The sequence below is a fragment of the Notechis scutatus genome, chromosome 2 (genome assembly GCF_049901735.1).
Source record: "Notechis scutatus isolate UNSWTSFEM ecotype Mainland chromosome 2, rNotScu1.2, whole genome shotgun sequence".
Classification (NCBI taxonomy): domain Eukaryota; kingdom Metazoa; phylum Chordata; class Lepidosauria; order Squamata; family Elapidae; genus Notechis; species Notechis scutatus.
This window is the reverse complement of record NC_142010.1, coordinates 15,053,747-15,068,496: the sequence shown is the minus strand read 5'-3', so window position 1 is coordinate 15,068,496 and position 14,750 is coordinate 15,053,747. Positions and strand designations below refer to the sequence as shown.

Genomic DNA, 14,750 nt, shown 5'->3' with positions numbered 1-14,750 from the left:
CAGGGGCGGGATTCAAATTTTTTAACAACCGTTTCTGTGGGCATGGCTTGGTGGTCATGTGACTGGGTGGACATGGCTTGGTAGTGATGTTATTGGCTGGGCATGGCCAACTCAATATCACTCACATCGAGGCACGCATTTCCTCACCACTCTCTTGACTGTGGATATGCTGCAACAGTCGTAAGTATGAAAAATGGTCATAAGTTACTTTTTTCCAGTGCCATTGTAACTTTGAATGGTCACTCCACACAAGCAAAGTACCAGCAAAGGAGGAGAAAAAAATTCCAGAGAAGTTCCTGAGACAGGAAGTCTAGTCCTGCCAAGAATGTAATAAGGGTTAACGGAGAGGCAGTTTCTGTAAGCAACACCAGAATGTTTCCTTCCTGCCTTCCTTACAGGATTAGGCCAGTAATTTCTTCTCACAACTGGTTGTCCGAACTGCTTAGAATGTTAACAACCGGTTCTAGCGAATAGGTGCTGGTAGAATCCCACCCGACTGTATGCCTCCCTGGTGGATGGTCTTACAAATCCAAATTGTAAATAAAATACAACTTTTAAATGTTATTGTTCACCACTAATGAACCAAAGACACACAAATGTTACATATACAGGAATATGATTTCCAACTTAGTCATAATTTTAAACCACAAATTATGTTACGAGTAGAAGCAACTCCACAAATATTTAGCATCGTGCTCTAAAGTCTCCTTCCTTGTGTCAACTCATAAAATATTTCTATGGTCTTTTTAGAGTTGCCAAAAGAAAGGGAGGGGAGAATGCGGCAGTTTGGAAATCGAAAGTGCTCCATAAATAGTTTTTCAAAGATAGTAACTAAGTGACTGAAGTTTCTGCCGTGCAAATATCTAACTGGAGAACATTATTGATGACTCTTGGCTATGGATGTGCCTCATTGGAGAATATGAATTATAATACACCCAGGGGGTGGGGGAAAACCAGGGTCAAGGGTAACAATGAATTATGTGTCTCAGAGTTGGCTATACCCAGGCAGTGCTGGCATGTTAACTCCCGATAAATCCTTTTGAAGTTTTGGAAGTTTGGCTCCAGATTCAGGATTTAATTGGGGTAATTACCAGAATCCTGACACCTTGAGCTTTTGCTAAGAAAACAAACACTAATTTAAATGTAGGCAGGTAGCAAGCAGATGCCCTGGAATACAGCCTCTGTCTGCTACCCTAGGAATAGAAGCACATACATATATCTTCTCTACCAAACGTTTCCATAAAAAATGCAATTTCTGTTCCCATCCTTTTAAACCTTTCCAGGTAACATGAAAGATACCAATCTTTGTTAACAATTAAATGTTACAAAAGAGAATTGAGATATTAATAATATGAAAGACAATGAGGAAGAAAAAAAAAGGCATCCCCCATATCCACCTACAGCGTATCTGGATCGTAAAGAATGAGTAAGTTCCGAGGGAAAAATCTGCATGGAATCAACACTTTTCCCACGGCTGGTATTTTTATACAATTCTCCATTGTGGACTCCTTCAAGCATCATCATCTACACATATAGAAACACTATCCACACTTCATCCTTTGTATGGGAAAGTTGGTAGCTCTTTCGGCTGAAGTTCTTTCCACATGCTACATATTTTCATTGCTATACGCAACCATAATGGGGGAATGGTGTCCAATGCTTCTACTGAAGCTCTTCCCACATTCCCATATGCTTTCTCCCACTAGCTTCTTCTTAGTACTAATAAAAGACCCACGTTAACAGAAACTCTTTTACTATTCCATGTAGTTAGACAGTTTTCTGCTCTCTATGAACTGAATTTGGCTAAGTAATGTGAGAACATTAATTAAAGCTCTTTCTACAATCCCTGCTCCAATTGGCTCTCTTTCCTAAATGGATCCTATTGTGAGAACATACGGGTTTTGTCATGCCCTTGTTGGAGTCCGATTCTGAGGGGGAGGTTGAACAGCTGACGGAGCGGGAGGGTGGCTCCGGTGGCTGTGGAAGAAATGGGGGAAGGGCACAGTCTGGCTAGGCATTCAGAGGAAGACCCAGGGCCACCCCTTCTTCATCCTAGGGCACGCAGGGAGGAATGGAGAAGGGAGCAATGTGGCTTACGGGAGAGAAAAGGGCCCTGATCCCTTTCATTGTTGCAGCTGGAAGAACAGGATATAAGAAGGGCGTTTGCACACAGCACCATGCTGGAAGCAAAGCATGCATTATCTTTGCCGAGGCTTATCAGGGTTTTGGCGTCCTCCCAACTGTGCGTGCCTCATTATCTTTTGGAAGTCTGCAAGTTATTATCCTGGTCTGTCATGTTAATTACTTCAGCGTGGTTTGTATTGGTTTTTTTTATTTCTACTTTATCTGTATTTTGGGTTCGGATTGCATTTCTTCCCTTTGTAGACTGTTTCTGGAAGAATTTGATCTCCCGCCGAGGTTAATTGGACATTGTGGGCCAAGTTGGAGGCATTAAAGGGAATTTATCTACTTTGGTGACTTTGTTATTTTTGTGCATCACAGTATCTATATGCTTTCTCCCCACTGCTTCTTCTTAGTACTAGTAAAAGACCCACGTTAACAGAAGTTCTTTTACTATTCCATGTAGTTTTCTGCTGTCTGTAGACTGAATTTGGCTAAGTAAGGTAAGAACATTAATTAAAGCTCATTCAACAGTCCATGGTCCAATAGGCTCTCTTCCCTAAATGGATCCTATTGTGAGAACATAAGGGTTTTCTTATATTTCAGTTTCACCTTCCAAGAATTTATGTTTCTCCACTGCATGAATCCTCTTATGGCAAATGAAAGTCGCGGTCTTCCTAAAGCTTTTCCCACAGTCCGTGCATTTATACGGTTTCTCTCCAGTATGGATCCTTCTATGTTTAGAGAGGCTGGTGCTTTTGTTAAAATGTACCTTCATCCATTTGTAGATTTTCTCCCTAGTGTGGGTCCTTTTATGGGAAGCACGGTTACTGCTGGTATTGAAGCTTTTCCCACACTCCGCACATTTGTAGGGTTTCTCCCCGGTGTGGATCCTTTTATGGGATATGAGGTCGCTGCTCTGACTAAAGCTCTTCCCACACTCCCTGCATTTGTAGGGTTTCTCCCCCGTGTGGATCCTTTTGTGCGAAGAAAAGTTACTGCTCTTCCTGAACCTCTTTCCACAGTCCAGGCATTTGTAGGGTTTCTCCCCCGAGTGGCTTCTTCTGTGGGAAGTGAGGCTACTGCTGTTGCTGAAGCTTTTCCCGCACTCCGTGCATTTGTAGGGCTTCTCTCCCGTATGGATCCTTTTGTGAGAAGTAAGGTAACTGCTTGTACTAAAGCTCTTTCCGCACTCCGGGCATTTATACGGTTTTTCTCCCGAGTGGCTCCTTTTATGGGACGTTAGGCTGCTGCTGGTGCTGAAGCTCTTTTCACATTCCGGGCATTGATACGGTTTTTCTCCCGAGTGGCTCCTTTTATGAGACGTCAGGCTGCTGCTCGTGCTGAAGCTCTTCCCACACTCCAGGCATTGATAGGGTTTCTCTCCCGAGTGGCTCCTTTTATGAGCAGTGAGGTTACTGCTGCTACTGAAACTCTTTCCACACTCCATACATTTATAGGGTTTCTCCCCGGTGTGGATCCTTCTGTGGCACGTAAGAGAACTGCTGTTGCTGAAGTGTTTTCCACACTCCGTGCATTTATAGGGCTTTTCCCCCCGGCTGACTCTTTCGCGCAGAGACGGGGCAAAAGTACGATGGCAACCCTTCCTGTTCTCCTTGAACGGACACTTCCGTTCTTTGACCAGGGTTCGGCAAGCTTTATTTACATCTGATATATCCTGCAAGATTTCTCCGCCTTTCCCGGAACGTTTCCCTTTTCTTTTAAAATGGCAGTTTGGTTGGACAAAGAAGTCTTGAATTTGAGGCCACAGAAAGGAAGAGCCGCGTTTCCTTCCATTTTGGGAGTGACTTTCTGAGCACGTTTTTGGTTCCATTTGATTTGCAAATGGTTCCTTTCCCTCTTCCAGCATCAAAGTTTGGAGGCTTTCCTTGCAATTTTTATTCTGCCTTTTATCCCCTGAAGGGAAAAAAAAAAAAGAAAAGAGAAAGACAATTGTAATAAGGCCAGAGAAGGGAAATAAAAACTATAGAAACTGACTATGAATTTGCCTCTGGGATTTTAGCAAGGACTGCAGTATTTCTAAACCCAGGTAGAAACATAATAGTTTGATTTAGTCTTGGTTATTGCTAAGTTTACATATAATATTGAAATGGACAGTGTCTATTATATCAATGGATAGAAACCTTCAAAAAACCCCTGTTTATCTTCTTGATTTCTTCATGAAGAAAATTCCACTCTTGTATCTGTATTTTAAGAGCAGAAAAAGGAGTTTCCGGCTTGTCGGCCGCGAGCGGTAGGGATTCGCGAAGCTGCGCGATCCCTGCCGCGCTAGCCGTTTTGGGGCTCCGACCCGGACGGGTGCGGAGCAAGGCTGCCCTGCAGGGTAGCTGAAGGTAAGGGGATCCGGAGGAAGGGTTTGGGGTGTTGCAGACCCCTCCTGGCCGGCAGAACCCCTGTTACCAGGACGGTGCAGCGGCGGTCCGTAATGGCCGCCACAAAGAAGTTGACAGCCGGGCAAGTATGCGCAGGAGGAAGAAGTGAAAGTTATTGAAAGTAAAAGTTCTTCTTGGTCGACCCAGGGCTTTGAGATTTATCTAATTTAATTCCTGGAAAAGATGGTTTTCTGATGATTTCTTCCACAAGAGAAAAAAAAGCGGCTATTTTGAGGTGCTGAAGGAAAGTTTACTCTCCCTCCCGACGGAATTAAGCCGGAAGGGAGAGGATAAAGAAAATATATTAATTTGGATCTTGTTGGAGGAGATGCCTTGAAGACTTGAGGACAGAAATACAATCTTAATAAGGCTTTAAAATATAGACTTGGATTCTTTTTTTTTTTATTTGTTTGATACCACCCTGGAAGAGGAAGGGGGAATTTTGGCTTGCTTGGATTTATTGAGGATTGTGGATTTTGGGATTGTTTTGCCTTTCTCTCGGAATATTTGGTTGGTGTAAGAAGAAAGAGGAATAAAGAAAAGAAAAGATTTATTTATAATGGCTTTCCTTTTGAAGACCTGAGGGATGAATATGAGCAAACAAAAGCAGCCTGCAAAGATGGCATGGAAAAAGCTTTTCTATTTCTAGAAATGGCGCTGGTCAATTACCAACAGACAATGGAACAGATGGAAACGGAAGAAGAACAACAAGGAAGAGACGAAGACGCCATCTTCATTGAATCCCAAAACTTATCTAAGGAAGAAGGAAGGAAGAGAGCAAGGAAAATGAAGGACTTAAGATCTAAAAAAACATTTGAGAAAGAGAAAAATATGATGCAAAGTAAATATAATGATAACAAACAAGAGAAAAAGGGAACACAACAGAGAAGGGATCCCAGCAAGGTAGAGGTTAGAAGAAGAAGGGGGGTAGGAAGATTTGGTGGGGAAGAAAGAAAGGGAAAGGCGGAGAAAAGCCTCAAAGCTTTAAAATTGGATGGGAGAAGAGGGATTTTTTTAGAGACAAAGGATGAAATATAATTTTCTGTAAGAAAGATTCTGCTAAGGTACAGAAGATGGTATTGTAACATTTATATTTGAAATAGTAAATTAGAATGGTTTAAGATTTAATAAGAAATTAAAATGTTGAAGTTTTTAATAATGATGGATTTTTAAAATGTAATAAAATATCGAAGGAAAGGAGGATACAATGTATTTAAACATTTTTGGTGGATAGAATGTACCAAGCAGAACCAAATTGGGTATTTGTTATGCTGAATGTTAATTTTACTAACTTAGGGGAGGATAGAAAGGCATCATACTCTGATTAGTGATTTCAGGAGAAATTTTTTTTTTTATTATAAGAAGAGACAGAGGGATAATTGAATGGGCAAAAGATACAAATTTAATGATTTAATTAAGATGGATTAAATAAGATAGAAATGTGAAGAGTGATATGTGCCATTATTTTAGCCCATGCAAAGAGAGGTAACTGGGGCCAAGGTACTTTACTAAAAGATTTTTTTATGTTTGTTTGTGTTTGTTTGTGCTTTATGAGATTATTGGGGAAATTATTGTAGAAAGACAGGGAAAGATTCAATATGTAATGATTTGTTTGTTGTTGAAACTTTTAATAAAACTTGTTTTAAAAAAAAAAAAAAGAGCAGAAAAAAGTTTTTTTTTAGTTTAGTTTACTTTATAGTCATTGCACCTCGTACAACGAAATTAAATACCATCTTCAGTGTACATTATGACCATGAAGATAAATACAAACGCACATCCTTCACATTCTGTAGATTGAATTGAAAACCCCTAATATTGCATTAATATTGCACTATACAGTAGAATTCAATAGAGTTACTGCCCTGGGACAAAAGCTGTTTTTCAACCTATTTGTCCTTGTTTTTATTGTTCTGTACCGTCTGTCAGATGGTAATAGTTAAAAAACAAAAAAAAACAGGGTGCCCAGGATGAGATGGATCTTTGAGAATGTTTTGAACATTCTTAAGGCAGTGGGAGCCATAAAGCTCTTCCAAAGAGGGGAGAGGGCAACCAATGATCCTCTGGGCAATGACGTTAACCAGAGGTGGTATTCAGCAGGTTCTGATCAGTTCTGGAGAACCGGTAGCGGAAATTTTGAGTAGTTCAGAGAACCAGCAAATGCCACCTCTGACTGGAGGTTTTACAGTATCCTTCCCCTGCCATGCCCACCAAGCCACACCCACAGAACCGGTAGTAAAAAAGTTTGAATCCCACCACTGATTTAACCCTCCGGAGTGCTGTCCTGTCTGCCCCTGTGCAATTGGCAAACCATACACAGGTGCAGGAAGTTAAGATACTCTCTATGGCGCAGTGGGTAGAAGGTCACCAGCAGAAAGAAATCCACAGCTAAGCTTTAAACAGGACTAGTTTATCCACAAAATCTACAAGTTCATCCAAGGTAATATCCCACAGGTGATTTTCAAAAGGCTTTCTTGGTTTTTTTCCCCCCTTGAAAACATTTTGCTTCTCATCAAGTTCTGAAGAACCAAAGAAGCTTTTTGGAAGAGAAGCGAAATTTTTTCAAGGGGGAAAAAAAATCAAGAAAGTTCAACTGCCTTTTGAAAATCTCCTTTGGGACAACCATGACCTGGACCAGGAGACCCCGACTTGGCAACTTTAAGACTTGTGGACTTGAACTTCCAGCATAGCTGGCTGGAGAATTCTGGGAGTTGAAGTCCACAAGTCTTAAAGTTGTCAAGTTTGGAGACCTCTAACCTAGACGATTGAGAATCTCCATAAACATACAAGGCAATATTTAAGGACCCAGCAAGATCCTTACCCAGGGAGGCCACGTTCCGAGAATTCTCCAGCATGACTTCCTCATGGAGGGCTTTTTGATGGGCATCTAGCCAAGACCACTCCTCTTTTGAGAAATACACAGCCACCTCCTTGAAGGACACAGCGTCCTGCTGAAGGAAAGAGTCTGCCATGACCTTACAGTCCAAAAAGAAGGATTTGCACGTTTTCTCTTTGTTGACAAATGAACGAAGCAAGAAATCTGCCATGGGCTCATGTTTTATTTTCTAGCAGGTATTAAAAAAAAAGTTGTGCAAGGAAACAGACCGAGCTTATAGACTGTCCCCAAAAGTACAGTTGGGGCAAGTTTCACACACTTGACTGAACTCTGACTGAACTTTCAGGAACCAATTCAGGGAAAGGACTTTCGTAATCAATTGATAGATGGCCCTCAAGCAGAGCTATCGGCGGCTTCAATCCTGCCTGATAGTGTCACAAGGAAGTACTGGGGAGTTGTTCTGTGACGTAACAGCAGATGCCCTGTGATGTCATCTCAGGGATCCATCCTGGCTGTGTCTAACACTTTCGTACCCAGCTATTGCTTACAGTTGGCCATACTAACCTCAAACCAACCATACCATAGAAGTCAACAACATAGGAAGGAAGGAAGGAAGGAAGGAAGGAAGGAAGGAAGGAAGGAAGGAAGGAAGGAAGGAAGGAAGGAAGGAAGGAAGGAAGGACAAGGGAGGGAGGGAGGAGAAACAAAGTAAGGAGGGAGGAAGAAAGGAGAAACAAGGGAGGGGGAGAGAGAGGAAAGAAGGAAGGAAGGAAGAAGGGAGGGAGAAAGGAAGGAAGGAGAAATAAGGGAGGAAGGGAGGGAGGGAAGAAGGAAGGAAGGAAGGGGTAGTTACATAAGCTGAGCATAGTGAGGAAACCAAGACTCTGGAATACAGAAGCAGTAGAGTCAAGAAGATGTGGTGAGAGAAACCTTGAAAATCCTTAAGAACTTGAAAAGTTAAAGGAGCTCAGAAGTGTAGCTATAACTACTATTTGCTGTGAAACAAGCAAGTGCAGTGAAAGGGTCATTCCAGAGCAGGGGTTGCCAACCTTTTGGACCTCAGGGGCCACCAAACTAATAATTTTAAATCCGTAGTCCACTAATATGAATTTTGACTGACAGTGGCTTGCTGACGTTTTCCCAGGGTCTCTGTAGAAAGCAGCAGAGACCCTGGGAAAATCCCCCCAAAAAGTCTGCAGGAAAATTCCCCACCCAGTTTTCCTATCGATCGATCATTCTGTATTTGGGATCAGGGGATACCATCTCTAGCTCCGTTCTCAGGGGGAGAAAGAGAGAGACTTTTGGCTTCATGCAAGGAAAGCAGCAGAAGTCTTCCTTTCTCTCCCCCAAACTCCACCAGAAATTAGTCTTTGTGAGACATCGTGCCGGCGTAGCCTTTTGGAGCAGGATGCCTTGCAGGGCCCAAAGACTCTTTTCTGGTGGAGTTTGGGGGAGAGAAAGGAAGACTTCTGCTGTTTTCCTTGCATGCAGCCAAAAGCAGAAAAAGTGGAAAGAAGCAGCCCGGTGGCCAGGCCAGGTGCGTGGGGCAAGTTCCCCCCCCCTGCCCTTTCCCCTCCCTCCACCACTACCTCGTGTAGTTCACAATACAAGCGACATAAGCCTTGTGTTCCCATGGGCCATGTAGGCGGTGCAGCCTTGTGTTCCCGCGCAGCCTGGATTAATTGCTTTAGGGGTGACATTTCTCTGTGGACCACCCAAATTTTCTCGCAGACCACCAGTGGTCCCCGGCCCACTGGTTGGCGGCCACTGTTCCAGAGCATTTCAGAGCGAGAATTAATCTAGAATGCCTCCCTCAAAAAAACCCTGACAAAAAGGAGCAGATTAGCGTGCATCCTGCTTAAAATTGGAATCTTCCTAAATCGGTGTCAGCCCACCTCATCCTCTCTTGACGTTTAACCAACACCCCCAATACCTGCGCTGAAACGTCAGCTGCTCTTTTGGATCCACCAGAAAAGGGGGGTGATCCTAAAAACGCTGGCGGCATTGATCTGTTCCCTGTGAACAGAAAGAAAAAATGGAAGCAGGTTTTTAAAGATCGTAGTTAAATAAACGTGAGAAATTATAGGGAGAAATTAAATAGGGAGAAATTATAAACAAGAGGCGTAGAGGAATGAGAGGGAGCTGGATTCTCCGATAACACCATGCCCCTTAAAGCAGGGGTCTCCAACCTTTTGGACCTCAGCGACCACCAAACTCATAATTTTAAATCCCGCGGACCACTAATATGAATCCAGCATGTCGCTCGCTGAAGCACCGGGACTCCCACTGACGGGATGGAGTCCTTCAGGCACTTAGCTTCGCTATCTGTTTCTGCTACCTCATTTGGACTCGTTTCCCACAGAAAACAAAACAGCGGGATCTCTCATCTCTCTTTCTTTCTCTCTCTCACATCTCTCTCTTTCCCCCCATCTCTCTTTCTCTCTCTTTCTCTCTCTCTTTGTGTCTTGTCTCTTTCCCTCCTTCTCCCTCTCTCTCTGTATCTTGTCTCTCTCTCTCTCGCCTTCTCTCTTTCTTCCTTTCTCCCTCTCTCTCCTTCTCCCTCTGTGTTGTCTCTATCTCCCCCCACCCTTTCTGTCCCCGGGGGTGTGGTGGGAAAGGAACCTCTGAACTGATGCTGGGTGGTGGGAATCTGAGGTCCAGAGACTGACGAGCCATGTGCTGAAGACAAGATGGCTGCCGGGGAGGTGGGGCAATCTCGCTAGCGAACCCATGTCGTGGCTGCCGCCTCCTGCCTCTGCGCATCGAGCAGCAGCGGGAAGCAACCTCCTGAGCCGCAGGAAGCACCTGCCAGCGATGCCCTCAGGTGAAGATGTCGCAAGGGGGAGGCTCGACCCTTCCCCTCAGGAGCTGCAAAACACTTGCCGCCCCTCTGGGACCCGCCAAGCCTCCTCCTTTCCCGCTGGGCGTGTGAGCGCTTCTGGCGAGGAGGACGAGAAGCACGGTGGGAGGAGGTCTGGCGGCTACCAGAGGGGCAGCGAGCGCTTTGCAGCTCCTGAGGGGAGGAGTGTGGAAGATCGCGCCCTCCTCTCACAGGCCAGGGAACACGCGGGAAGGGCTCCAATGCCACGATCTCCCACGCGCTACCCTCCCTCCCCGCACGCATCAGTCCATCCACCGCTGGTATCACCCCCGTTGCAGACACGGGTATGCTGTGGACCACCAAAATTTTCTCACAGACCACCAGTGGTCCACCAACCACCAGTTGGCGACCTCTGCCTTAAAGGACCTTCCCTTACCTTTTGAAGTGTCCTGATTTTTAGCAACGCCTCCAAAAAGAAGCTCCTGGGAAGGATTTGCAAAATCCCTGCATTTCCCGTGATGTTCAATGACCTCTACAAATGGTGCCTGGACCTAAAAAAAAAAAAAAAAGGAAATTAAGGGATTCTTGTTTTCAGATCACAATATTGAAGCTCCCATGGGGATGGAATGAGTAATGGAACGTTTGCCCCAAATGAGGTTCTCACCTTCAACTCTACACGTTCCTTCTGCTCCTCCACCTGACTCAAGAGGAAGCCTTCGGCTAGGGCCACCGCCTGGGAGCTGGTCTCTGCTCCACACTCCCGTATCCAACTCTGCATCTCTGCAGGCAGGACAGCCAGGAACTGCTCCAGAACCACCAGGTCCAGCATCTGCCCTTTGGTGTTCCTCACCGGTTGCAGCCACTGACGGCAAAGGTGGTGAAGGCGACTGCAAAACTCACGGGGTCCCTTAGACTCTTGGTAGTGGATACCCCTGAAGAGCCTGCGCTGGACCTCTGAACTGATGGCTTTCGCCTCCAGGGTCGTCATCTTCTCAGCTCCTGCCCAGGAGTCCTTACCCACTCGGTAATGTCCCTCCATTTCTTCTCCGTTCTCCAACATTGTTCCCGATGGGGCCAATGGAGGTTCAGGAACCCCAAAAATCTTTTCATTCATACGATCTGGATCGTCGCAGCAAAGCCCTGGATAAATTCTTCAAGCCTATTCAGCCTTTTTTGATAAGGAGGCTTTTTCGTTTCCAGACAGGGAGTCCGCCCAAGTAGCTTTCAGCTTCTAGATCTGGTGGGGGAAAAAAGGATTCCAGAATTACTAAAATCTGCTGAGGTTGACGTCAAACCATTTAAGGTGAAAGAGATTTTGTTGGCCATTATCCTAGGCAGGTTAGTAGGCCCGTGGCTGGATGAAGGGGACTTTTAAGCTCTGATAACAGATTAACAAAGTTGGAAGGGACCTTGTAGGTCATCTAGTCCAACCCCCCCACCCAAGCGGGAGACCCTACACCATTTCTGACAAATGGCAGTCCAAACTCTTCTTGAAAGTCTCAAGTGATGGCGTTCCCACAACTTCTGAAGGCAACTTCTGTTCCATGGGTGGATTGCTCTCACTGTCAGAAAGTTTCTCCTTATTTCTAGGTTGAATCTCTCGTTTCCATCCATTATTCCTTGTCTGGCCTACAGGCGCTTTAGAAAATAGCTTGACCCCTTCCTCCTCTCTGTGGCAGCCCCTCAAATATTGGAAGACTGCTATCATGTCTCCCCTGGTCCTTCCCTTCACTAGACTAGCCAGGCCCATATGCTTCAACCATTCTTCATACATCTTAGTCTCCAATCCCCTCATCATCAATCTTGCTCTTCTCTGTACTTTTTCTAGAGTCTCAACATGTTTTTTATAGTGTGGTGACCAAAACTGGATGCGGAATTCTAGGTGTGGTCCTACTAAGGCTTTATAGAGTGGTATTAGTACCTACCTTGTTTCTATCCCTCTATCCTATCCTATCCTATCCTATCCTATCCTAATTCTAGTCTATATTCTATTTTCTATTCTATTCTGTTCTAGTCTCTATTCTATTCTCTATCCTATCCTATCCTAATTCTACTCTCTATTCTATTCTCTATTCTGCTCTATTCTATTTTCTATTGTGCCCTATTATTTATTCTATTCTCTATCCTATCCTAATTCTACTCTATTCTATTCTCTATCCTATCCTAATTCTATTCTCTATTTTATTCTATTCTCTATTCTGTCCTATTCTATTCTATTTTTCTTATTCTTTCTATCTATTCTATTCTCATTCTATTCTATTCTCTATTCTATTCTTCTCTATTCTGTTCTTCTATTCTTTCTCTATTCTATTCTATTCTATTCTATTCTGTTCTGTTCTATTTTCTATTCTATTCTATTCTATTCTATTCTCTATCCTATCCTTATTCTATTCTATTCTCTATCCTATCCTAATTCTATTCTCTATTCTATTTTCTATTCTGTTCTAGTCTCTATTCTATTCCTATTCTATTCTGTTCTATTCTCTATCCTATCCTATCCTATCCTATCCTATCGTATATTCTATTCTATTCTATTCTCTATTCTATTCTCTTTTCTGTTCTCTTTTCTATTCTATTCTGTTCTATTCTCTATCCTATCCTATCGATTTCTATTCTATTCTATTCTATTCTATTCTATTCTATTCTATTCTATCTCTATCCTATCCTATCCTATCCTAATTCTATTCTCTATTCTATTTTCTATTCTGTTCTAGTCTCTATTCTTTCTACTATTCTATTCTGTTCTAGTCTCTATTCTATTCCTATTCTATTCTGTTCTATTCTCTATCCTATCTTATCCTATCCTATCCTATCCTATCCTATCCTATCCTACTCTATTCTATTCTACTCTACTCTATTCTCTACTCTACTCTACTCTACTCTACTCTACTCTACTCTACTCTACTCTCTTTTCTGTTTTCTCTATTCTCTCCTATTCCATTCCATTCTCCATCCCTGGAAAACTTCTTTTCTGCTTGAGTCCTGCCAAAATGCAAAGGCATCCCCCCCACTCCTCCTCCTCCTCCTGCGGTCTGTCCATCCTGGCTTTTTTCCCCCCATGGAACGATCAGGCTGGTTTTGTTTCCCCCCACCTTTCCCTTGAAACGTGCATGGAAAGGGGCGGCAGGGGAACGTCGGAACCTGCGCCTCCCTCTTCCCTGGACTGCAAAGGCTGCCCCATAGAGGAGGAGCCATAAAGGGGGTCTCCTTCCCCTCTGCAAGCACGAGACCCCTGGGCGTCCCAGGTTTTGGGGGGAAAGCTCCCCTCCCACACTCACCCGGGTGTGTCGCGTCTGAATCTCTTTGCCCGCAAGACTTCCCTGCAGCAGCCTCTTTGCTTGCTGGCCAGGGCGAGGGAGTGCAGAGTCCTAGAGAGGCCAGGCTCTCCCTGATGTCACTCCACTTCTCCAAAACATCTCTTGAACGCCTCCTGAGAAGGACCCGTCCTGGGGAATGGGCCGGCGCATGCTCAGTTCCTTTCCTGAAAGCCGGAGAAGGTCCCATCTTCACGTTGGCCAGAGAGGGAGCCCCCTGGTGGGCTCTCTAGGCAATGCAAAGGTCCTCTTGCAATGGGGCGGGGTGTGTGTGCGCAGGATGATGGGGGGACGGGTGGAAAGTGCACGCTGAGATGGAGAATAAAAAGGATTTTGGTCTTGGTACAAAGTATGACAACCCAAAATAATTGCATGGACTGTTTGGGGGGGGGCATTCTCCCCCCTAGGAGAGGGGAGGGGAGGCAGGCAGAGGAGAGAAGATGAGGGGAACAGAATACTTGGAATACTCATCTCTAATGATCCAAGTGCTAGAGCCCACTGTAACTACATAGCCCAAAAGGCATTAAGAGTTGTTAACCTAATCCTACGTAGCTTTTTCTCTGGTGATATCACACTACTAACTAGAGCAGTGATCCCCAACCTTTACGCCGCGCCCGGCACCGCATCAGCTGGCGCGCCGCGCCCGGTACCGGCATCAGCTGGGCGCCGCCATCTTTTTGATGAAAAAAAGCTCCGGGACTCACCGAAGCTTTTCATCGTGCGGGCGCAGTGCCGTGAGCTTTTCCGGCAGAAATGGCTTTCTACCTGGAAAAGCTCACCGAAGCGCTGGCGCCGCCATCTTTTTGATGAAAACGCTTCCGGTGAGCTTTCACCCGGAAAAGCTCACGGAAGCGCTGGCGCCGCCATCTTTTTGATGAAACGTGCCCGGTGAGCTTTCTACCCGGAAAAGCTCACGAGTGCGTGGCATCTTTTTGATGGCGTGCTTCCGGTGAGCTTTCTACCCGGAAAAGCTCACCGGAAGCACTTTTTCATCAAAAAGATGGCGGCGCCCAGCAAGCCAGCGGACGTAGGGACTTGTTCCGCGGACCGGTACTGGTCCGCGGACCGGTGGTTGGGGACCCTGAACTAGAGCATGCAAAACATTTGCTAGACCAATACTCGAATACAGCTCATCAGTCTGGAACCCACATTACGTATCTGATATTAGCACAGTGGAGAAAGTCCAGAAATATTTCCCAAGAAGAGTTCTCCGCTCCTCTACTCGTTGTAGAATACCTTATGCCACCAGACTTGAAATTCTAGACCTA

General features: G+C 44.8%; 2 protein-coding genes across 3 annotated transcripts in view; both read right to left on the bottom strand.

The window, feature by feature from the left end:
* The window catches only part of LOC113425366 (uncharacterized), a 137,293-nt gene that overhangs the window by 90,403 nt on the left and 32,140 nt on the right, over positions 1-14,750 (bottom strand). The window lies entirely within an intron of this gene.
* LOC113425367 (zinc finger protein with KRAB and SCAN domains 1-like) lies at positions 542-13,665 on the bottom strand. Of its 2 annotated transcripts, none has more exons than XM_087953494.1 (6): positions 13,443-13,665; positions 10,833-11,399; positions 10,605-10,719; positions 9,281-9,363; positions 7,333-7,462; positions 542-4,038 (listed from the first exon to the last, which is right to left on the bottom strand). In XM_087953494.1, the coding sequence occupies exons 2-6, from the start codon at positions 11,280-11,282 to the stop codon at positions 2,717-2,719; spliced, it is 2,100 nt and encodes a 699-aa protein (XP_087809620.1). In that variant the 5' UTR covers positions 11,283-11,399; positions 13,443-13,665; the 3' UTR covers positions 542-2,716. The 2 variants fall into 2 exon arrangements, with proteins under 2 accessions (XP_087809620.1, XP_087809619.1); XM_087953493.1 differs by having other exon boundaries at positions 7,333-7,459; positions 13,443-13,660.